At 51.4% G+C, this 24,517-nt stretch overlaps 1 protein-coding gene across 4 annotated transcripts; it reads right to left on the reverse strand.

Moving 5' to 3' along the window:
• Window positions 1-978: 978 nt before the first annotated feature.
• Window positions 979-13,123, reverse strand: CARD19 (caspase recruitment domain family member 19). 4 transcript variants are annotated; one of them, XM_014448681.2, is made up of 7 exons: window positions 13,010-13,123; window positions 5,319-5,374; window positions 4,494-4,631; window positions 2,986-3,139; window positions 2,075-2,140; window positions 1,713-1,784; window positions 979-1,243 (listed from the first exon to the last, which is right to left on the reverse strand). In XM_014448681.2, the coding sequence occupies exons 1-7, from the start codon at window positions 13,014-13,016 to the stop codon at window positions 1,128-1,130; spliced, it is 609 nt and encodes a 202-aa protein (XP_014304167.1). In that variant the 5' UTR covers window positions 13,017-13,123; the 3' UTR covers window positions 979-1,127. The 4 variants fall into 4 exon arrangements, with proteins under 4 accessions (XP_014304167.1, XP_014304166.1, XP_014304168.1 ...); XM_014448680.2 differs by having other exon boundaries at window positions 4,494-4,636; window positions 5,315-5,374; XM_014448682.2 differs by lacking the exon at window positions 5,319-5,374 and having other exon boundaries at window positions 4,494-4,636.
• Window positions 13,124-24,517: the final 11,394 nt, after the last annotated feature.

Here is a 24,517-nt window from a genome sequence, read left to right on the forward strand (position 1 = left end):
GGCTTCTGTGTGGTCCTGGGCTCCAAGCCTCGGATCCCCCACCTGTCAGAGGGTGGCGACAGGCCCAACAAGGGGAGGGTGGTGCCCATCAGGCCCGTGGGGAGCCGGCGTGTCTGCAGCAGAGCCGGAGCAGTGAGTCCCGGGAGCAGTGCCGGGCCCCACACGTGATGCTCACCCTCATGCATGAGCTACTCCCACAGCGTGAGCCAGAGGAGATGGGGGGTGGGGGCAGCACCTGGGCAGGGGCCATGCACTGAGGAGGAAGAGGAACAGCAGTGCCAAACCCCAGCAGCTGATCGAGGGCTTAAGGAGCCAGAGCTCAGGACTTGGGAAAGCACAATGATGTTTTTCATCTCTAAAACTTCTAGAATGTTCCTTGGGCTCTTTTCAGTCTGGATTCCCTTTCTCCTGGGATCCCGGACAAGACTTGGTGTCTGTTTCCAGGCTCTGAACCACTGCTACCTGCCATCCCCTCCCGTGTGGGTGGGGGTGAAGGGCGCTGTCCCACGGGTGCCTGTGGGGCCAGCAGGCCCTGGAAGCGGGTCTCCTGGGGACCGGCCACGGGGGGAGGAAATGTGGCTCAGCCTGCACGCCCCGTGCAGGGTCCTCTTTCTCGGCTGACCAGCCTCCACCTCGGCCTCACCCCTCACCGGGCGGCACAGGCAGGCAGGGCCCACAGCCCAGGCTTGGTGCAGAGGCTCGTGGTGAGTGCCCCCCCCCCCCCCCGCCTCCCCGCCACGGGCCTGGGGCGGGCTGGGCCTGGGGCGGCGGAGCGGAGGTGAGAGGCGGTGGGTGTGGGAGGTGGGAGCTCAGGAGAGCAGTGGAAGGAGGCCGTGGAGGGCGGGGGACATGGCAGGGCAGTGGGGGGGATGTCTGGGTCGGGCAGAGCAGGGGCCCTATGGTGGGGAGTGCGGCCTGAGCCTCAGGGTCAGCCTCTGCCTGAGGTGTGTGGAGTCTGAGGTCAGGATCACCCAAAAGCACTGAGAAGGGAGGAGACTCCCGTTTAATTCACTGAGCAGCTTGGCAAGATGAGGACGTGCCTTCGAGATCCAAGCCTGTAGGCAAGAGGAGGCCCCGGCGGGGGAGGCGGGCTCTTTGGTGCGCGGTGGGCGGAGGGGGGCTGGTCGTCAGAGGCCCCCCAGCTCGGCCGCCAGGAAGGCCAGCAGGAAGCGGCTGACGTGTCTGTCCACGATGAGCGGCGAGAAGCCCAGGACGCGCCGGGCCCGTGGCAGCACCTTGGGGTCTGGAGCACACGGGGTCTCAGGGCCTCTCGGCACTGCCAGCCCACACCCGGTGATGCTGCTCCACCGCCGAGCAGGCGGCCAGGCACTGACCCCGGGACCTCGGCAATCTCAACGTGGCCAGAAAGGAACGGTGGGGCCGTGCCGGGCCCCCCGTCAGGGCCATGGCACTGGAGGGGACCCCAGGCCCCACGCAGGCAGGGCTTTCTAACCCCTGAGCCCTGCTTCATGCACCCCTCCTCCCAAAGGACCCCTGGAGGGGTCACTGAGGGCCAAGTGCAGGAACTGGGGCCACCACCACTGGGCCCCGCACCCTCTCCCCTCAGCCGGCCACTGCCCCACTGCGGTGGGACACAGAGGCTCGGAGAGCCGGCGGGCTTCCTGCAGAGCCGAGCGGGCACTGTGCCCCGGGGGCGGGAGGGGAAGCCTCTGTCCTGGGCTCGGAGCCAGGCCGCGCTGAGCGGCACCCACCTGGAGGGCAGCAGTAGACGAGGAGGGCCAGCCCCGCGGCCAGGCCGAGGCAGGCCAGGAAGGCCATGGGTCCTGGGGGAGAAGCACAGGTGAGTGGCTCTCATACCTCTGAGGGCGGGTACCGTCCTCGGGCCACGAGGGACAGCCTAGGATCCACGTGGGGTCAGCTGGGTGGGGCACCCCCAGGGAGCACCCTGGGGGATCTGTCCACGGGGAGCAATCTCAACATGGCCAGAGCCCACCGTGGAGGGGAGCCCAGGGTGGAGGGGGGCCCACCGTGGAGGGGAGCCCACCGTGGAGGGGAGCCCACCGTGGAGGGGAGCCCACCGTGGAGGGGAGCCCGGGGTGGGGGCGGCGGTTACCCCTGTCGCTGAGCACGTGGCTGGCGGTGCCCGAGTCCAGGTCTGCGCACTCCAGGTCGGAGTTCTCTGGAAACAGAAGCAGAGGCGCAGTTGGTGGGGGCCAGAGAGGAAAGTGGTCGCCGGCCTCAGGAAGCCAAGGGGGCTGCCGAGGTCCCTCGCCCCCGGGCCCCCAGCCCCTGGCGGAGCTGGACCAGGCTGTGCTGCCACTGAGCCTCGGGCCCGCGTGGTGGAGTTGGTGCCGGGGAAGGGACCCTGCATAGTTGGGGGTCTCCTTTTGTCCACTTCCTGGGACCCTGGGAGTCATGAAGGGGGGGCACTGTTCCCTCGTGACCATGAGGTGCCTGTCAAAGGTCTGACGATGCCCACGTCAGCAGGTGCTCTCTCCTGGTGTGACACGGCTGGTGTGACAGCACTGTCGGTGCCGGAGCCCAGAGCCAGTCCTGCAGGCCCGGTGTGGGGCAGACGCCAGCCCGGCGTCAGGGCTGAGTGGCCTGGGTGAGCCACCCCATCCCTGGGGGCCTCTGACTTCTAAGAGTCGGGGAGAGTAGCCCCTCCTCCTGGGCCTGGTGCAGACGCCATCGGGCCTGCGCTTCCCTGTCCTGGGCCCGGCAGGTCAAAGGGACACAGCTCAGCACCCACCACAGGCCAGTTCACTCAGGCTGGCCCAACCTGGGCGGTGTGGTCAGCAAGGGGAGGGTTCCCACAATGCACTGGTTACAGGTGGAAGAGGCAGATGCTACCTTTTGTGTAAAAACTGGTACAAAAGAAAGAGACAGAGATAGGAAGACAGAGATATCTGTGTGGCCAGACACCCTCCCTCCGCTCTGGGACCACAGAGAGGAGATGCGGTGGCCGGGAGGCCTCTGGCCGAGCAGGTGGACGCTGAGGCCTGGCGCTGGCCGTGCACTTACGCCCGGTGTGCCTGCTGGGCAGGCGGCTGTGCAGGGGCTGGGCGTGGATGTAGAGGGCGCGGTAGAACTCCTGGCAGTCCCGCTCGCCGCTCCGCTGCAGGTGGCCCAGCAGGTCACAGAGCCGGATGCGCAGGGATGCCCTGGGGTTCCGGAACTGGGGCATGAGGCACACAAAGGACAGTCAGGCCCTAAGGGGCCGCGCCCGCCCCTCCACCCCGCTGGCTCCAGCTCTCTCGTGGGAGGTGCCTCCGACCAGGGGCTCCAAACACCCCTGCAGAGAGCGACTGAACCACGGCCTCACGGTGCCAAGACTGTGCTGGGTCACAGCGCGGCTAGTCCTCGCACTCCCGTGACATGGAAACCAGTCACCAAGGAAGGCGGCAGGGACATTATCCGTGTGGGAACCCAGCGGCCTGTTTGTGACTTCAGCAAACTGAAGACTCGGTTTGCTCGTGGTGAAAAGGGAGTGCTGAGCGCCCCCTGCAGGGCTGTTGAGGGAATCGCTGAGGTGATAGCATGATAACTTCTAGTGGTTTATCGTCTAGCAGTGGTCAGCAGAGCCAAATATCAACAGTACGACTGAAATTTCTTTTGAGAGCCAAATTTTTTAAACTTAAACTATATAGGTAGGGACATTGTTATTAACTTAATTAGGGTGCTCCTAAGGCTTAGGAAGAGCCACACTCAAGGGGCCAAAGAGCCGCATGTGGCTCTCGAGCCGCAGTTTGCCGACCACGGGTCTACAGGAATGTGATGCAAGTATTTAAAAGGGGTAAGGAGGAAAGAACTGGCGCCTCTGATGTGTCTGATGGAGAAATGTGTAGTTCTAAAGGTCAGTGGACAGGGCGCGTGGCATTGACCTCCAGGATCTGGAGGCCGTAGCTTGGTGCTGCCACCTAGTGGTGCAGGCCTGAGTGTCCTTTTTCCTGTACAAACATGGGAAACTGTTCAAATGGTTTTTACAATGAATGTGTATTAGACTTTTAATTTCAACAGTGCAATACAAATTTGGGCTCCTCCTTTTTCACTTCCTGTGCTACTTCCATGACTTGAGAAAGCAGCCCGTAGCAGTCCCTGTGCTTCCGATCTGCCCGGACCCACCCCTCCCTGTGCCAAGGCAGGGAGCTGCAGCCCAGTCACCCCGTGGGGCGGCAGGCTCTATACCCCAAAGCCCTGGCTGATCCCTGGCACCCACCTCAGCCCCATGGGGGAGCCAGAGAAGCAGGGATAGCAGGCAAGGTCACCCACTCTTACCCAGTGTCCACAAACAGCTGAGCCAGATGACATCTAAAATATTTGCCCATTATGACCTTTCGGAAGAGCCCTGTGATGCCAGGGTGGGGCCTAGCCAGCACCCCCGTTCCCGCTCCCTGCGCCCAGGTATGTCACATTGTGGCATGTTGTCACATGTCTCCCGTGATACTTCCAGCCCCGGGTCCAAGGTCACCCCAAAGAGACAGGTCTTCACTTCCGGGCTCTCTTCACCCCCACCCAGGCCTGCCCCTCACCTTTTCCGCATCCTTGTTGCTGAGGATCTGGGGGCAGTAGCGGTTCAGCTGCAGGATGATCCTGTCCACCTGCTGCTCGCTCAGGTGCCCAGGGCTCAGCAGGAAAGGCGTGTCCTGCACCAGCCGGTCACAGTACGTCTGCTCTGAAACAGGCAGAGGAGAGCAGGGGGGCCTCAGTCAGCGGGCCCCAGGCCAGGGAGGCACACCGCTGTAAGCACAGGGACAGCTGCTGGCCCCCAGCCTGCATGGGCCTCACGCACAGCCCAGAGCCCTCCATGTCCTGCCGACCCCTTGGCCTGAAGATGGGGTGGTGGGTGCAGTGAGAACTGTCCAGAGTGCGGGACAGAGCCTCTGCCCCTCTCTTCTATGAAATAAACTCAGGGGCTAAGAGTCTGCTGTTCACGGCCCCCACAAAGCCCGCGGGAGATACCCAGGCCTGGGAAGGGCACAGGCAGCCTGGGCAAGGCCCGACCACGGCTTCCACAGGCACCATGTCCCGGGGCCAGAGCGCGGGCTCGGGGGCTGTGGTGGCAGGGCCGCAGGACCATGAGTCGCAGGAAGACAGCATGGCCCTCAGCCTGTCTGCAGCAGACCGTGTGCCTGCCCGGGTGCTAGGGAAGGCTTCTTCTTGTCTTTCTCTCAGAATCACCATTACAACATCGTCGCTGCACCTTCTTCCCATTAAGAACATCCTTTACAATGACAAGCCTTTAAAGATGAAGGGTGGGGTAAAGGCTGGCAGGTGGGGGCACAGGGTCTCCAAGGGAGGATGCTGAGTCCCTGAGCACCAGCTGCCTGAACAGATGCAGCGCCTTACTTACCTACCTGTGCCAGCTTGTCCCGTTTCCCGGTGGACACAGGGGCAGGGGGGGCGGGCAGAGCTGTATAGGAGAAGAGTTTTTGTATGTGATTGGAGTTAAGTTGGTATCAATTCAAATTAGATAGTTATAAGTTTAGGAGAGTATGTATGATCTCATGGTAACCACAAAGAAAATTGCCACACTATATTGTTACTGCAAAAAAACAACTAAACACAAAAGAAGGCAGTAGTGGAAGAACTGAAGAACGAAAAAGCTACAAGACATACAGAAAAGAAATAGCAAAGGCAGAAACAAGTTATTTCTATCAGTAATTGCTTTACATCTAAATAAATTAAATTGTCCAATCAAAGGCAGAGACTGGCAAAATTTATCTGTGATGTTATAATTTATAAGAAATATATATTTGGTCTTTGTCCCGCTTCCTGGCACACAGCTCCTGAAACCCTGGGAATTTCTCTTTTTTTAATCATCACCCAAGACTGCATCACCCTCAGCCTGTCTACAGCAGACCGTGTGCCTGCCCAGGGTGCGGGATATTTTCCCCACTGATTTCTAGAGGGAGTGGAAGGCAGGGAGGAGGGGGGGTGGGCGGGGAGAGAAACATAGACATGAGAGAGACACATGGATTGGTTGCCTCTGGGGCTGGAGAACCTGCAACCGCAGTGCGTGCCCCTGACCAAACCCATGACCCTGAGCAAACCGTCCAGGGCAGAAATGTCTCACATATATAAACAGCACTCCACCACACAGTAACAATATACATTCTCCTCAGTGCACATGGAACATTCTCCAAGGTAGGCGTCAAAACAAGTTTGGCCACAAAACAAGTCTTAATTGATTTAAAAATATTGAAATTATACAAAGGATCTTTTCTGGAATAAAGCTAGAAATCAACAGTAGAAGGAACACTGAAAAATTCACAAGTATTGAAAATTAAGCCGAAACCGGTTTGGCTCAGTGGATAGAGCGTCGGCCTGCGGACTGAAAGGTCCCAGGTTCGATTCCGGTCAAGGGCATGTACCTGGGTTGCGGGCACATCCCCAGTGGGAGATGTGCAGGAGGCAGCTGGTCGATGTTTCTCTCTCATCGATGTTTCTAACTCTCTATCTCCCTTCCTCTCTGTAAAAAATCAATAAAATATATTTTAAAAAAAAAAAAAAGAAAATTAAATAACCAACAGATCAAAGAAGTCACAAGGGAAAATAGAAAATACCTTGAAACAAATGAAAAAACCCCACAGCATATCAAAACTTAAGGGATGCAGTGAAAGCAGTGCTGAGAGGGGAATTTATAGAAAAAATATCTTAACTCAATAACCTAATGCTTCAAGGAACTAGAAAAAGAGCACACTAAACCCAAAGAGGCAGGAGGAAGGAAATAATAAAGATTGGAGTGCAGCCAGCTGGTGTGGCTCAGTTGGTTGAGCACCGACCTATGAACCAAGAGGTCACAGTTCGATTCCAGTCAGGGTGCATACCTGGTTTCAGACTTGATCCCCAGTAGGGGGTGTGCAGGAGGTAGCCAATCAATGATTCTCTCTCGTGATGTTTCTCTCTCTCTCTCCCTCTCCCTTCCTCTCTCTGAAATCAATAAAAACATATTTAAAAAAAATATTAGAGTGCGGGTAAATGAAATAGAGAAAAAAACAGTAAAAAATTCAACAACACCATAAGTTGGTTCATTGAAAAAATCAACAAAACCTTTAGCCAAACTAACAACAACAACAAAAAAGACTCAAATTACTAATATCAGAATTTAAAGTTGGGATACTACTACCAATTTTACAGGGGCGGTGGGGGGAGGCTTATAAGAGAGCACTATAAACATTTGAATGGCAACAAATTGGACAACCTAGATGAAATGAACAAATTCCTAAAAGCACACAAACTACCAAAGCTGACTCATGAAGAAATAGAAAATCTGAATAGATGTATAACTAGTAATAGACTAAATCAGTAATCAAAATTGTTCCAGCAAGTAAAAGCCCAGGACCAGACAGCTTCACTGGTGAATTCTACCAACATTTGAAGAACTACCACCAATCCCTCTCAAGCTCTTCCAAACAACTGGAGAGGAGGGAACACTCCATAACTCACTCTTTGAGTCCAACATTGCTTTGATACCAAAGCCAGGCAAAGACACTACAAGAAAGCTATAGACCAATATTGCTTATGAATACTGATGTAAAATCCACAACAAAATACTAGCAAATTGAATTCAGCAGCATATTATAAGAATTTATTCCAGGCCCGGTGGCATGGCTCGGTGGTTGAGCGTCAACCTATGAACCAGAAGGTCATGATTTGATTCCTGGTCAGGCAATGTGCCTAGGTTGTGGGCTCCATCCCCAGGAGGGGGCATGCAGAGGGCAGCCAATCAATGATTCTCTCTCATCATTGATGTTTCTATATCTCTCTCCCTCTCCCATCCTCTCTGAAATCAATAACAATACATATATTTGGGGGGAAAAAAGAATTTATTCCAAGAATGCAAGGATGGTTCAACATATGAAAAACATTACTATAATAGATCAGATTAATAGAAGAAAAACAAAAGATCACCTCAAGTGATGCAAAAAACAATTTGACAAAATTTAATACACTTTCTTGATTTAAAAAAACCAATACATTAGAAATAGAAGTTTCTCAACATAATGAAGGTCATATAGGAAAAGTCTACAGCAAACATCATATTCAATAGTGAAAGACTAAAGCTTTTCCTCTAAGATAAGAAATAAGACAAGGATACCCACTCTCACTATTTTTTATTCAACATAGTACTAGAAGTCCTCATCAGAGCAATTAGGCAAGAAAAGTGGGGGGAAAGGCATTCATTTGGAAAGGAAGAAGTAAAATTATCTCTGTTTGCAGATGACATGATCTTATATATAGAAAACCCCAATGTTTTTTTTAAAAAAAGACACCTGTTAGAACTAATATATTCATAGCAAAGTTGCAAGATACAAAATCAACACACACAAAACCATTTGCTTTTTTATACACTAACAGTGAAAAATAAAAAAACACAATTCCATTTATAGTAGCATCAAAAAGAATAAAATACTAAGGAGTAAGTTTAACCAATGAGGTGAAAGACTGGTACACTGAAAACTACAAAAAGAATTGCTGAATGAGTGAAATAAGACACAAATAAATGAAAAGATATCCCATGTTCATAGATTGGAAGACTTAATATTGTGAAGATGACGATACTACCCAAAGTGATCTGCAAATCCAATATAATCCCAATCTAAATCCCAATGATGATTTTTGTGGAAACAGACAAAGCATCCTAGAATTCATATATCAAGGAACCCTCATAGCAAAAACAATCCTAAAAAATAACAAAGTTGGAGGACTCACACTTCCTAATTTCAAAATATACTTAAAAGCTACAAGAGTCAAAACAATGTGGTGGTGGCATAAAGACAGACATATAGACCAATGGACTAGAATAAAGAGTCCAGAAATAAATAGTATTTTGAGTGGAAAAAACAGAGAGTGAAAAAGATAACCCACAGAATGAGAGGAAATATCTGTGAAGCATATATCTAATAAGGGAATAATATTCAGAACATATAAAGAACTTCTAAAACCCAACAACAAAAAACACAAACAATACAATTTAAAAATGGGCATAGTATTTGAATAGGAATTTCTCCAAAGATATACAAGAGGCTACTAAGCACATGAAAAGTTGCTCATATCATTAGTCATTAGGAAAATGCAAATCAAACCACAATGAAATATCAGTTCATACTTATTAGGGTGAACTATCCTTACATTCTCCTTTAATGTGCTGCTGAATTCAGTTTGATATATATACATGGAGAAAGAAGATGTAAAAATTGGAATTCTCATACATTGCTGGTGGGCATGTAAAATGGTGCAGCCACTGTGGAAAAAGAGTAGGATAGTTCCTCAAAAAGCTAAACATAGAGTTGTCATATAATTGAGCAATTCCACTTCTAGGTATATACTAAAAAGAATTTAGCCCTGGCCAGGTAGCTCAGTTGGTTAGAGTGCCAACTCGATACACCAAGGTTGCAGGTCTGATCCCTAATCAGGCACATACAAGTGTCAACCAATGATTACATAAATAAGTGGAACAACCAACTGATGTTTCTCTCTTTCCCTCTCCCTTCCTCTCTCTAAAATCAACAAATAAATAAAAAGGAAAAAAAGAATTAAAAGCAGAAAACTCAAACAGATACTTGAACAAACATCAATGTTCAGAGTAGCGTTATTCACAATAGCCAAAAGGTGAAGCAACTGATGGATGAGTGAGTAAACAGAACGTGGTCTGTATAATTCAGCCTTAAGAAGGAAGGAGATGCTGACGCATCTATGGGTGGACACTGAAAACATTATGCTAAGTTTAAATAAGTCAGACACAGAAGGGCAAACATTGTGTGACTCCATGGATATGATATATCCAGAACAGGCAAATTCTAGAAAGAGAAAGTAACATCAGGAGCTGGGGCATGGAAGAAAGGGGCGTTATTGTTTATTGGGGATAGAGTTTCTGTTTGATAAAAAAGTTCTAGAAATGGATAGTGGTGATGGTTTCACAACATTGTGAATGTATTTAATGCCACCGAAATACTGTTAAAGTGGTACAACCAAAAAAAAAAAGTGAATGGATATTTAAACTGTGGTTTATCCATACAATGAGATATAATTCAGTGATAAAAATACCTATGCAGTCATGAAAAGATAGGGAGGAAACAAATGCATATTTCTAAAAGTGAAGGACGCTAATGTGAAAAGACTACACACTGCATGATTCCAACAGAAAATGCAAAACTATGGAGACAGTAAAAAGATCAGTGGTTGCCAGAGGTTAGGGAACAGGAGGGGCGAATGGATGGAGCAAAGGTTTTTAGGGCAGTGACACTACTCGTATGACAATAATGGTGAATACAGGACATCTTACACTTTTCCAAACTCGTCGAATGTACAACACAAGGAGTGAACCATAACGTAAACTATAGTTAGTACTAATCTATGAAATTGGTTTATCAAGTGCCAAAAATGCACATACTAATGCAAGATGTCAACAGTCCTGGGAACCGAAGTGGGGGTGGGGCGGATCCTCTGTACTATTTGCTCAATGTTCTACAAACTAAAATTGCTCTAAAATAAAACCTCGTAAATAAAAAGAAACCCTAGCTGCTAATCCCACTGCTGAATTTTAAAGCAAGCAGATGCCCCTGAGGTGGGGCTGCCTGGGAAGGGGCACAGGGACACGATGGAGGATGGAGATGTTCTGGCTGACTGGGCCTGCACGGTCGTTCCATGGTGCATACACTTGTCCAAACTTACCTAATTATTCACTAAAATGACTCATTTACTTGTAAGAAATTTATACTCAGTAAAGGTGACTTTTAAAATGGGGTCATCATGTGGGAACACGTGGGTCTCCTCCCCAATTTCCTCTGTGGGGCTGACTAAACAGACCATTTGTCTTCCTCATCTCGCCCTCCCCATGCCCGCTCACACTAGAGTCTTTACCCTAGAAAACAAATCTCTAACTTCTAAATTCTCCCAGCCCCTGGAATCTACCTGGAATACAGACTCGTCAGCAGCCCCACCACAGTGAGCGAGCTGCACGCAGGATGCCCAGGGACCTGCCACGGCCACCCGGCTTCGGCACTCTGATTACTCCTTCGTTAAGGGCCCCAGCCAGCTGTGCCCCACAGCTGGGCATTCCATGGAACAGGTCATCTGCATCCTTGGGTCAGTGCAAGCACAACCCCCCTTCCCCTGATTTCAGATAGAGAAACTGAGGCACAGCAAGTACAACTCAGCCAGCTAGGGAGTGATGGATCAAGGTGGACCCAGGCACTGTCGGGGCCACCTCTTGACATCCAGAATCTCTGCCCCATTAACTGACAGACTAATGGACGGTGCACTTAGCTGCGTCATGTCTGCCCCTGACCAGGCCCACGAGGGCAGGCCCAAGGCCGTCCTGTCCGGCATGTGCATCTGTGCCCGCGGCCGGCACACAGTAGGCAGTCACTAGAACTCTGGAATGAATGGACGGAGGTGGGCGTACCTAGGCCAGCACCCTGCAGCAGCTCCTCCAGCCCTGCGGGCCAACAGCCAGGCGGGGCTCCTACTGCCCCAGCTGTAACCACCTGGCACAGTGCCACTGCCCGTGGGATGAGGCTCCAGGCTCTGCTGCACCCTGTGGTTGCTGTACACTGCACGCACACCACACCCAGGCGGCACTCGGAGGCACGAAAAGGCACCGGAAAAGGAAACCACTTTGGTCTAGGTCCTGATACACAGTCCCAGGTGGTTTTTACAGGATAGAGGAAGAAAAATGCTCTGGCACAAAACCCACCAGGATTTTGCCAGCTCCCTCTGCCAAGCCCCACCTCCACGCCCAGCTGGCGCTAGGACTACAGACTCATTACACCCGCCGGCACTAGTGGCCTGGTCGGAGCCGGCCCCACTGCTCTCACCTGGCGCCCAGCCCCCAGAGCCTTCCCACATGGCTGCCCCAGCTGCACCACACTGCCAGGAGCCCTGCCCCAGGCAAGAACACTATCCCAGTGGTTTCCACCTGGCTAATGCTCAGCCCACTGTCCCTCCCCACCCCTCCACCCCCAGGCCTTGCCCCATGCACTTCAGATGCTTGGGCTTCAGCCTCCCGTCCTGAATGGAATCTCCCAGGATTCCCTCCTGTCTGAGTCGGACCTGGCCTTGGGCACGAAAGAGCTGAGCTAAGATTGCTCTCTCTCTAGCACACCACAAGGCAGGGACTGATTCCACAGCCACAGTAACATCTGCAGCCACAAGTAAAAAGGGTTCAGAGGAATGACAGGGGAGGAGCAGGCGACAGCTGGGTCCCTTCTGGCCTAGACTGGGACCTGGTGTCCCGGAAGTCACCAGGTTCCAGCCCATGAAATCCTGTGTGTGCAGGATCCATTCTGAGACTCCACTGAGTTCTGGGGGGGAAGGACAGGGCCTTCTGGGCCTACCTGACCCCCTGGTGTACCACCCAGGTGACTTCTGTCCCATGAGGCAGAAGAGTGGGTCCCTCAGGGATGAGGTATGACTTCTGGGAGCCCCCACAGTCCCTGACCACTCTGCATGGGTCTGCAATGGCCCATCACTCGGGGCTTCTCCAACTGGGGAGGGTCCACAGAGCAGTGTGGCCCTACGGCTAGGTCAGGAGTGCGCTGAGAGCTCCAGTTCATAGAGGGGCGGGGGGGGGGGGTAGTGCTGGAGGCTTAGCCCCCCATTTCCCCAGCCTGCCCCTGTGCCAGCTGTGCAGTGCAGGGGTGCCAGAGTCCCTGGGTGCCACACACAGCCCAAGCGCGCAGCGCCTGCGGCCCAGGTCAGGAGGCTGGCAGGACAGTGTCTGTTACTCCCCCTGCAAACACAGCAGGACCCAGCACTTCACCTCCCCCTCGGTCAGGGGCATCCTCACTCAGCACCGCCCGGCCACAGGTGAGCATCGGCCTGGGTCCACCCAGGGCCCTCCAGGGCCTGACCACGCCCTCGGCCCCAGTCGTCCGGCCGAGAGAGAAGGCGGTCACCGGCACGCGGTCGCGGTCACGGACAAGGTCACTGGGGCAAGGAGTGAGGAGCGGCCCCCAGGGCGACGTGGGGCAGCCGGGCCCTGGAGACCCCCGGGGGCGCGTGCCGTCCCGGGATTGCAGGCACGGCCGCAGCCCACGCTCACCTGTCATGCTGGCCGCACAGGTGCCCCCGGCGGGCACCGACCTGTCCCCCTGCAGCCGCCCGTCTTCCCCCGGCCGCCGCGGCCCGCTAGCCCCCGCTGACCTCCGCCCACCGCCCGAGGCGGCCCGCCCCTTCCCGGAAGGCCCCGCCCCCAGCGTCGCGACGTCGCTCGCACAACCCTAACCCCGCCCTCATGGAGGCCCCGCATTCCCGTTAGGCCGCGCCCCTGATCCCCTAAGCTCCGCCCCTCCCAGCCTTAGCCGCTAAGAGGCCGCCGGAGCCCTTAGCTCCGCCCCCAACTGAACAGGGCGGTCCCGGGCCGCGTCCCCACCCAAAGCGCCAAACCCAGCTCTTCTTAGCCCTGCCCTTCCTTCTAAGCCCCGCCCCCGGCGACGACGTCACCGCCCAAGCCCTGAAGCCGGCCCCACTGAGCCCCGCCCCCACGGGCCTGGGCTCCCGCACCCGCCTCTCACGGAGCCCCGCCCTCGCCAGCCTGAGGCCTCCGGGAACGGGAGCCTCAGCCCCGCCCGCCGGGCACGGCCTTCTCAGAGGCCCTTTGCCCCGCCCCTTACTCTAGCCACGCCCCCAGCCCGAGGCAGCCTCTGTGAGAGCCCCGGCGCGCCTTCCTGGCCCCGCCGTGCCCTCCTATTGGCTCCCTCCCTGGATTGGTCCCGCCCCCCTACCTGCTTGGCTGCCTGTGGGATTTCTGCTGAGGGCACATGCCCAGGTTGTAAGCTCATGGCAGTAGGGACTTGCAGGAGGTAGCTGATGGATGTTACTCTCTCACCTCATTCTTTTTCTCCTTCTCTCTCCCTTTCTCTCTAAAAATCAATTTAAACCAATCTTTTTTTAAAACTGAGGCTATGAGAGAGGAAGTGACTTACGGTCATGTAGAAGGTCAGGTCACGGGGGTACAAACTGGAAGCAAAAGGTCGGGGAACGTCTAGTGCCCTAAAGGGATCAGCCAAAGAGGACAGTGCCTGCACAGTGACCACGCCCTGATCCAAGATAGAAGTTGGACTCAAGGGTGTGGCTTGAGTGGGATACTCCCCTCTCTGGGGCCCCCATCTGCAAAAGGGGGCCACGCGTCTATCAGTGTGACCCTGACTAGGAGGTCATTTAAGTTGCGTGAACCTCAATTTTCCAGTCTGTAAAATGGGTGACCTTGGACAAATACCTCCTTCCCCAGAGTCCACTCCCTTTCTGTCACAGGCCTGGCCTTTCCAGCTCTGGTGCCCACTCCAGGAGGCTTCCAGGCCCACAGAATGCGAATGCACAGGGCTCCCACCACAAAATGGAGAGCTGTGGCGGGAAGGGAAAGCAGGGCCTCCCAGCAGCCATTTGGTTTTATACCTGGTTCCTTCTCTGCCTGTGCTGGCTGCTCCCCCATTAGCATGCCCTCATCTGAGCTGCTGGGGCTGGACTTAGAGTGGGGGCCCAAGCTCAGTATTTACTTCTTGGACAGCACAGGATGCTCAGGTTCCCAAGTCCATGTGCCCCCTTCCATGTCTGTGCCTCAGTTGTCCTCTGTAAAACAGGACTGGAACTGACCATCAAAGGTTTGTGCAGTTGGGGTATCCAGAGAATGGGTGCAGTTATCTCCTGGACACCCCAAGCCCTGGGGCCAAGTCGTGGTGGTCACTACCTGGGAGCCACCACTCTCCAAAACTGAGGGCGCACCTGGCCCGGCTCCAGGAAAGGCCCAGCCTGAGCCTGCTCTCCCTGGAAGGCCCTACACCGTCCTTGCAGGGACTTCTGGAGAGTCTTCTTGAGCACAGTAGAACCCAGCCTGGACCCTGTTAGCCCATATCTGTCACCCTGTGTCATGGCTCCTAGCATTTACCATTTAGTTCATTCATTTCACCTAGAACAATGGTCCTTTTTCTGCCAAGGGCCCTTTGGATATTTATAGCATCTTTCGTGGGCCATACAAAATTATCAACTTAAAAATTAGCCTGCTATATTTGGTCAAACATTTACTGAAATCACCCTGGTGTGATGGCTGGAACTGCTTCTCTTTGGTGAGGCATGTGATGTTAGCTGGTGTTGATGATATTGCTACTTGCAACTGCTTTTCCAGGTTTGCGTCTGTCAGTCTAGAATGCAGTGGACTCTGCGATGGTAAGTTTTGGAAAGAACTGCTTGCACGGATTAAAAATGGCAGCAGTGTAAGTGGACGCTACACAGACACACTCCCAGGACCAAACTGAAATTAAAATACAAAAAAACCCCCAAACACATCCTGAATAATCAACTGAAGACCAGCTGGAGAGAACCCTGATAAACAAGGAAAGTGGAGCACACAGAGACTGGGAGGAAGGGCGGAGGAGCGAAAGGGCTGGCCGGGCGCCCACAGACATATTAAAAAGGTCATATATGATGACCATGCAGGATTTATTCCAGGGATGCAAGGCTGGTACAATATTCACAAATAAATAAATGTGATACATCACATAAACAAAATGGGAAAAAGTCACATGATCATAGCAATAGATACAGAAACAGCATTTGATAAAATTCAGCACCCATTTTTTGATTAAAACTCTCAGAAGTGTGGGAATAGAGGGATCATACCTCAACATAATAAAGGCCTGAAAGCTAACCTTATACTCAATGGGCAAAAATTAAAAATGTTTCCCTTAAGAATAAGAACAAGACCACTCTTATTCAACATAGTACTGAAAGTCCTAGCCACAGCAATCAGACAAGAAGAAATAAAAGGCGTCCAAATTAGAAAGAAGGAAGTAAAACTCTCATTATTCGCAGATGACATGATATTGTACATAGAGCCCTAACTGGTTTGGCTCAGCGGATAGAGCGTCAGCCTGCGGACTCAAGGGTCCCAGGTTTGATTCCGGTCAAGGGCATGTATCTTGGTTGTGGGCACATCCCCAGTGGGGAGTGTGCAGGAGGCAGCTGATCGATGTTTCTCTCTCATCGATGTTTCTAACTCTCTATCCCTCTCCCTTCCTCTCTGTAAAAAATCAATAAAATATATTTTAAAAAATAAATAAATAAAAGATATTGTACATAGAAAACCCTAACTACTACATTTAATAAATTAATTTGGCAATGTAGGAGAATACAAAATTAACACCCAAAACATCAATGGCTTTTTTATACATCAGTAATGAATTATCACAAAGGGAAACTAAACAAACAATCCCATTTACCACTGCAACAACAAAAAAATTATGATACTTAGGAATAAATTTAACCAAGGAGGTAAAAGACTTGCACTCAGAAAACTACAGGACATTGAAAAAAGAGATAGAGGAAGATATAAACAAGTGCGAAAATATACCACAGATTCATGGATTAGTAGAATTAACATCATTAATATGTCCATACTACCCAAAGTAACCTATAGATTCAATGCAATCCCTATTAAACTACCAATGGCATATTTCACAGATCTAGAACAAATACTCCAAAAATTTATAGGGAACCAAGAAAGACCCCGAAAAACTGAAGCGACCTTGAAAAAGAAGATCAAAGTGGGAGGGATCACAATACCAGATATCAAGTTATACTACAAAGCCACTGTACTCAAAACAGCCTGGTACTGGCACAAGAACAGACATAGAGCCCAATGGAACAGAACAGAGAACCCAGAAATCGACCCAAGCCATTATGCTCAATTAATATCTGACAAAGGCCCTAACCGGTTTGGCTCAGTGGATAGAGCGTCGGCCTGCGGACTCAAGGGTCCCAGGTTCGATTCCAGTCAAGGGTATGTACCTTGGTTGCGGGCACATCCCCAGTAGAGGGTATGTAGGAGGCAGCTGATGGATGATTCTCTCTCATCGATGTTTCTGACTCTCTATCCCTCTCCCTTCCTCTCTGTAAAAAACCAATAAAATATATTTAAAAAAATATCTGACAAAGGAGGCAAGAGCATACAATGGAGTCAAGACAGTATCTTCAATAAATGGTGTTGGGAATAATTGGACAGATACATGCAAAAAAAAACGAAACTAGACCATCAACTTACACCATACACAAAATAAACTCAAAATGGATTAAAGTCTTAAATGTAAGTAGTGAAACTGTAAAAATTCCAGAAGAAACCACAGGCAGCAAAATCTCAGGCAGCTCTCATAGCAATACGTTTACAGATACATCTCCTAAGCCAGGGCAAAGGAAACTAAGGAGAAAATAAACAAATGGGACTACATCGAAATAAAAACTTCTTTTTTTTTATTAAATCTTTATTGTTCAGATTACATTTGTTCCTCTTTTCCCCCCCCATAACTCCCCTCCTTCCAGTTTCCGCCCCACCCTCCGCCCTCACTCCCCACCCACTGTCCTCATCCATAGGTGCACGATTTTTGTCCATTCTCTTCCCGCATCTCCCATTCCCCTTTCCCCCCCAAGAATAGTCAGTCCATTCCCTTCCTATGTCCCTGATTCATTATAATCACCAGTTCATTCTGTACATCAGATTATTTATTCACTTGATTCTTAGATTCACTTGTTGATAGATGCATGTTTGTTGTTCACTATTTGAATCTTTACCTTTTTCTTCTTCCTCTTCTTAAAGGATACCTTTCAGCATTTCGTATAATACTGGTTTAGTGGTGATGAACTCCTTTAGCTTTTCCATATCTGTGAAGCTCTTTATCTGACCTTCAATTCTGAATGATAGCTTTGCTGGATAAAGTAATCTTGGTTGTAGGTTCTTGGTATTCAGTACTTTGAATATTTCTTGCCATTCCCTTCTGGCCTGCAAAGTTTCTGTTGAGAAATCAGCTGACAGTCGTATGGGTACTCCCTTGTAGGTAACTGATTTTCTTTCTCTTGCTGCTTTTAGGATTCTCTCTTTGTCTTTTGCTCTTGGCATTTTAATTATGATGTATCTTGGTGTGGTCCTCTTTGGGTTCCTTTTGTTTGGGGTTCTCTGCGCTTCCTGGACTTGGAAGTCTATTCCTTTCACCAGGTAGGGGAAGTTTTCTGTCATTATTTCTTCAAATAGGTTTTCAATATCCTGCTCTCTCTCATCTTCTGGCACCCCTATAATTCGGATGTTGGTACGCTTGAAGCTGTCCCAGAGGCTCCTTACACTATCTTCGTATTTTGGGATTCTTTTTTCATTTTGCTTTTCCAGTTGGGTGTTTTTTGCTTCTTCGCATTTCAAATCTTTGGCTTGATTCTTGTGCTCCTCTGGTCTGCTATTGGGTATAATATTCTTTATTTCAGTACGTGTATGCTTAATTTCTAGTTTCTTTATCGTAGCATCGAGGGTCTCATTAGTTTTCGTGAGGCTCTCCTCAAGTTTATTGCAAGCCCTCAAAATTGCGTTTTTTAGCTCTATATCCTCCATTTCTGTCATGTTTTTTTGTCTTCGCATTTTTTATGCTTTCTTGGTGCACCCCCTTGTGGTCTTTGTGCGCAGTCTTGTTCTAGTTAAGCCTTGATTGTTGTAGTTAATACTAGAGGAATTTGACCACCAGGCCGACTGGCTGTGGGAATCAGCTGTGGGAAAACTTCTGTCCTCTGGGGAGGTGCTAATCTAGCCTTTGCCTGAGGCGATCCGGCAAATGGCTCTGCGCAGGGCTTGGGCGGGGCGGGTCGCAGGGGATCAACAGGGCGGGCGGAGGGAGCAGTTATGGCTGCTCTCAGTCTGTCCCCAGGGGCTCTGCCTCTCTGTCCCAGCAACCGCTGCAAACCTCGGAGGGACCGTAGCCAGACAGTCCTGCTTCTCCCGTTTGAGTCTGGGTCCCTAGAGACTCGCCCGGATCTGGAGCTCAGAGTCTGAGACTCCCTCCTGATTGAAAACGACAACCGCGCCATCAGCCACCAGCCCGCTTTGCGCGCGCACCTCCGTACCTTTAAATTTTCCACACTGCGCCTCCTCTGAGCCTCGGAATGCTGTTGTCTTTCCTTCTAGTTGAAGAGTCTCTCCTCAGCCAGCCTTCCTGTGGTTCTGGGTGATGTCTGTTCCGTCTTTTAGTTGTATTTTTGAAGTGGTTGTTTGCGGCAGCAGTCTCCGGTGTTTACCTATGCCGCCATCTTGGTGGTCTCCCGAAATAAAAACTTCTGCACAGCAAAAGAAACCATCAACAAAATGAAAAGGGAGCCCACTGTATGGGAAAACATATTTGACAATGATACATCTGATAAAGGGTTAATTTCCAAAATATACAAGGAACTCATACAACTTAACAAAAGGAAGACAAACAATCCAATTGAAAAATGGGCAAATGATCTAAGTAGACACTTCTCCAAAGTGGACATACAGATGGCCAATAAGCATATGAAAAAACTAGAGCCCCGGTGCACAGGTAGGGTCCCTAGGCCTGGCCAGCGATCAGGGCAGACCGGGGCCTTCCTTCCAGCTGCTGGCCGGGGCCTTCATTCGTTCTGCACTGCCCCCTGGTGGTCAGTGCACATCATAGCTAGCAATCGAACTCCTGCTTGCGGGCCCTGCACCCCGCTGCCTCAGTCGCCTCCCTCTGCAGGGCCACTGGTGGGGCGATCAGGGTTCCCCTGCTGGCACCCGCCTTGGTTGACCTGGGGCCTTCAGGCTGGGAGCAGCTCCTGCATTGAGCATCTGCCCCCTGGTGGTCAGCACACGTCATAGCAACCGGTCGTTCCTGCCATTTGGTTGATTTGCATATTAGGGTTTTATTATATAGGATGCTCAGAATCACTGATCATCAGAGAGATGCAAATTAAAATGACAATGTGGTATCACCTCACACCTGTCAAAATGGCTACCATCAACAAATGACAAGTGCTGGCGAGGATGTGAAGAAAAGGGAACCCTAGTAAACTGCTGGTGGGAATGCAGACTGGTGCAGCCAGTTTGGCTCAGTGGATAGAGTGTTGGCCTGGGGACTGAGGGTTCTGGGTTTGATTCCGGTCAAGGACACATGCCTAGGTTGCCAGCTTGATTGCCAGTAGGGGGCGTGCAGGAGGCGACCAATTAATGATTCTCTCTCATCATTGATGTTTCTATCTCTGTCTCCCTCTCCCTTCCTTTCTAAAAGCAATAAAAATATATCTTTTAAAAAATACTTGTCAAATGTTTAGTCTCCCTGCTGCTGAACTTGAAAAAAAAGAAAGAAAGAAAGAAAGAAAGAAAGAAAGAAAGAAAGAAAGATTCATCAAAAAATTAAAAATGGAACTGCTGTTTGACCCAGCGATTCCACTCCTAGGAATATATCCTAAGAAACCTGAAGCACCAATCAGAAAGAATGTATGCACCCCTGTGTTTATAGCAGCACAATTCACAATAGCTAAGATCTGGGAATAGCCTGAGTGCCCATCAGCAGACGAGTGGATAAAAGCTGTGGTACATTTACACCATGGAATACTATGCAGCTGTAACAAAGCAGGATCTCTTACCCTTTGAGACAGCATGGAGGGACCTGGGGAGTATCATGCTAAGTGAAATAAGCCAGAGAAAGACAAGTATCACATGATCTCACTCACATGTGGACTCTAATGAACAAAATAAACTGATGAACTAAATAGATCCAGAGACAAGGAAGCATCAAACAGACTGAGGAATCTGTTCGATGGAAAGGCAGGGCAGGGTGGGTGGGTGGGTGGGAAGTGATCAACCAAAGAACTTGTATACATATATGCATATGCCATAGACACAGACAAAACAGGGTGGTGAAGGCCTGGGACGGGGTGAGGGTGGGCTAGCAGGGGTCAATGGGGGCAGAGGAGCACATAGGCAATGCTTTCAACAATAAAGAGTTAATTTTAAAAAGGAAAGAACTCACAGCAGGAAGTTGGGGACACAGATGCATATGTCAATGCATGTCTCCTCAAAGTGGGAAGCGCATTGTTGCTGAGGCCACGTTTGTAGCACTCAAGCAGCTCCTCATCGCTCTGCAGCTGAGTGATTCGTGTTGTAGGCACACCAAGGGCTCCACGCTGAATGGCTGGCAAAGATGCTCAGTTCTATCGGTTTACTCTCCACTCCTGAATCTTCCCTAAAGGCCTCCGCGAGTCCCCACAGTCCCCAGCATTCTCCTGTCCTAGAGGCCTGTCCTTCCAGAGTGACAAGCGCCAACCTATTCCTCTCGAGCTGCCCTGTGCTCAGCCTCAGTCCAGCCTCACTGGTTTCGCGGTGACAGCAGGGATCCGAGAAGCCGGCTGGGCCCTGCAGCCTGACACGGCTCCGGCTCCGAGAGGCCACCGCGCACTAGACCCACAGCCCTGACCGGTTTCCCTTCTGCTCCGCGAACTGCGCGGCTCCCCCGGCTCCCCCGCAGTTCACAAACCCTCAGGAGCACGCACTGCACCTGGTGAACAGGGTCACCGTACTCAGTCAAGGTCGTTCAGTGACTCCTTCCTTGCACTGGCGGCTGTTAAACCCTCTGCTTTTGGCAGAGTCTAGGCATGACACCACTGCTGTCACCCGCTGTTGGCACAACTGTGCACAGAGGCTTCTGGCGTGTGACGCGGTGGCCCACAATGAACCCACTCCGATCCCGCCGAGACCTTTCAGTTCCTTCTTGACAAATGCAAGTGACCCTTTTTGCGCGGCAACCATGGCTGGAGCTCCATCTATAAAGGCCACTTAACTTTTCAAATGTTAGCTCAAATTTTCGTCAACCAAGTCTCTCAAACAAGCCCTCACCTCTTGCCCATGCGTGGCTGCCAGGGCCAGCGGCTCCGTTCGCCTGTCACACTCCGCCGTTATCCCAGGAAGGACAACCGCCCGCTGGGCAGCATTTGCTACGCCCCTGGAGTTGCCAGGGAGCAATGGGAACCCTCCTGCAGAACCCTCCAGTGCTTTCAACACCGCGCCAGCCAGTGACCCGAGGGAGGCAGTTCCCCCACTCTTGGAAAGATCGACACTGCACCAACTTTCCTTTTCTTTGTAGCCACCATTGGTAGGGTGTCAGACCATGCAAGTTTCCATAACTATCCAGTGTGTGTGTGTCGCCAGTGACACGATTATTTTGCTTTGATAACTGTACTTTATAAAAAATCCTCACCCGAGGATATTCTCTCCATTGATTTCTAGAAAGAGTGGAAGGGAGGGAGGAGGGGGAGAGAGAGAAACATGGATGTGAGAGAAACACCGATTTGGTTGCCACCTCATGCACCCCTACTGGGGTTGGGGAACCTGCAACTTAGGTATGTGCCCTTGATGGGGAATCGAACGCGTGACCCTTCGGTCTGCAGGCCAACACCCTAACCACTGAGTCAAACCAGCCAGGGTTCTAATCCTGCATTTTGCATTTGAAACATATCCAACATTCGTGTTGATAAGGGTTAGCTAGCTAGCTTAATTAGGCTGACAGGAGAGGGGTCCAGGGAGGATGGAAACATTGCTGGCCTGAGCAATTAAAGCAGTCATAAACCAAGGACAGCAGTACCTCTGGCCTGAGCAATTAAGCATCCATAAGGCAGATCAAAAGCAGCCCTGATATGAGCAGCTGGGAGAGCCACAAGGGGTAATAAAACATCTCTGGCCAGGACAACTGAGAGAGAGCCATAAGGAAGGTCAAAAGCAACTCCAATCTGAACAGGTAAGATGGATATGTGAAGGGCAGAAATAGCTACAAGAGGCCAGAATGCTTTCACAGATGATAAAGAAATGTTACAAGATGGGGGGAGGGGAGGAGCACCACGTGGGCTTTAGACTTTGAAATGGATACTACGTAGCAGAGTGACCAATGGGGAAAGCACGGGGTCCTAGATTAAGGAAGGGTCCAATTATAAAGGGTCATGTTCAGACAAAGAGCTACAGCCTTTATAAACCCAGAGACAAGGAGACTCAGTAGATTTCAGATTTTTTTAGGTTAATTTTTTCCCATTAGAGAGAAAGAGAGAGGGCGAGAGAGCAGGCTTTCCCATTTGAGGGCTCCTCCCCAGGGAGTGCCCTTTGGGGACATCCCTGCCCAGATGGAATTTGTATATGCTTCCAATAAACTACATTTTTATTAAAAGAAATCTGCCTTAGTCCACAAGTTTATTCTTCAAACTGTAGAGCAAGGAAGACTCTGCACCCCAAACGACACGCTTCAGTATCATCCACTCTTGGTCTTTTTTGGGTACCGTAATTTCCTTCATCTTCACCTGAGATTCCGTCTTTGCGAGGATTGTTGATGGTGGGCGAGTGGATAGAGGTTGGATCGGAGTTATGGTCTGTGTCAATGAAGAAGTCAACAACATCACTGTCAGCCATCGGAGGCGAGGTCATCCACGTCGCGAGGAAGCGCCGCACCGCATTGCCTCGGTCTCATCAGCACCGGCCGCCGTGGCTTGGCCACAGTTGTTAGCACTTTCCCGCCTGCCTGGTGCTGACTGCCCTCTGAGTCACGCACTATGGCAGCCGGCCGCGGGCAGCCGGCGAGAGGCATATCTGTCTGTCCTGTCATGTACACGTGTGTGTCCTGTCTACCTTGTAATTAACGTTCCTTGCTTGTCCCTCAAAATTTACATTGTTATTATGATTCACTTAATATAAATGTGTGTTGCTATGAAGAAAGCTCCTAGATTTATTGAATTTCGAGTCCCACCTGCGGTTGTCTGGGCAGGACCAGACCAAACGATTTCTTGGGCCTAATTGGCCGTGGGCTGGACGTTCCCCACCCCTGCTTAGAAGTACTGTCAGTGCCATAAGGGGGTTCTGGATGGACAGGCGACACAGTGGGAACAGTGAGGGTGGGGGCTCCCAGGCCCCTCCCAGGCAACCAGCATCCCACCTTCCCAGCTGCTCGAGATGGAGGGGAAGGGTCGTGGCGTGGTGGAGGAGGCTGGACCTCCAGGTGCGAGTCACTCCCAGGGCCAGAGCTCACAGACAAGGCCAGTGCCCCTCAGACGGGCACGCAGAGCCAGCAGTGGCACGGGCGAGGCTGCCAGTCTGGATCCCTACTCCAGGTGGCAGGCGGGCATATGCAGCTCCCGGGGTCAGAGGGCGGTCCCCCGGCACGGCCCTTTCCCCTCGCTTGTTCCCCACCCCCTCCCACTGCCACAGGAGTGAGTGCTCAGGCTGGAGGCCCAGCCATTCGTGGGAGGGCGGGATCCTGGGGCCCTCACCTGCCCCACTGAGGACTGTGGGTCACACCTGGGGGGGGGGGGGGGCAGAGAGCCTGTGGCTATGCAGACCGAGGCTGCTCCCACCTGTCCCTGATGTCACGGCCGCACTGCCCTGACCCTCAGCCTGACAGCTTCCACCTCCTTCGCTTCTTTCAGACCTTGTCATCATGGCGTCTTTACCTGATCAGAAGGAAATACAACTTTAAACCACCAGGGAAAGCTCATGCAACGTGGTGTCTGCACTTGCCGTCCCCTGACTTTCTCAGGGCCCGCTCCCCTGTGCAGGCCTGTCTCCAGCCTCCACTCCAACAGGTCATCAAAGTCAAATAGCAAACAAGAAACCCGGGAAATGTTGGCAGCTCAGCTCCCAAATTAATGAAAGCCCACGCCTGTGTGAGGAGCCCTGGCACTGGAGGTGCCACCGCCCAGGAACTCCTGACATCCAGCAGTACCCGGAGCCGCCAGCGGCCTTCACGATCCAGTGCCTTCCTCCTGCTGA

Source organism: Myotis lucifugus, unplaced genomic scaffold, assembly GCF_000147115.1.
Source record: "Myotis lucifugus unplaced genomic scaffold, Myoluc2.0 scaffold_896, whole genome shotgun sequence".
Taxonomy (NCBI): Eukaryota; Metazoa; Chordata; class Mammalia; order Chiroptera; family Vespertilionidae; genus Myotis; species Myotis lucifugus.

What these genes read in the sequence shown, in the direction of transcription:
- CARD19 (XM_014448680.2), bottom strand. An exon ending in GGACAAGCTGGCACAGGTAG is followed by an intron (nt 4,637 to 5,314) that starts GTAAGTAAGGCG and finishes TGCCTGTTTCAG; the next exon opens with AGCAGACGTACTGTGACCGG. An exon ending in GCCCAGCAGGCACACCGGGC is followed by an intron (nt 2,141 to 2,985) that starts GTAAGTGCACGG and finishes TTCTGTTTCCAG; the next exon opens with AGAACTCCGACCTGGAGTGC.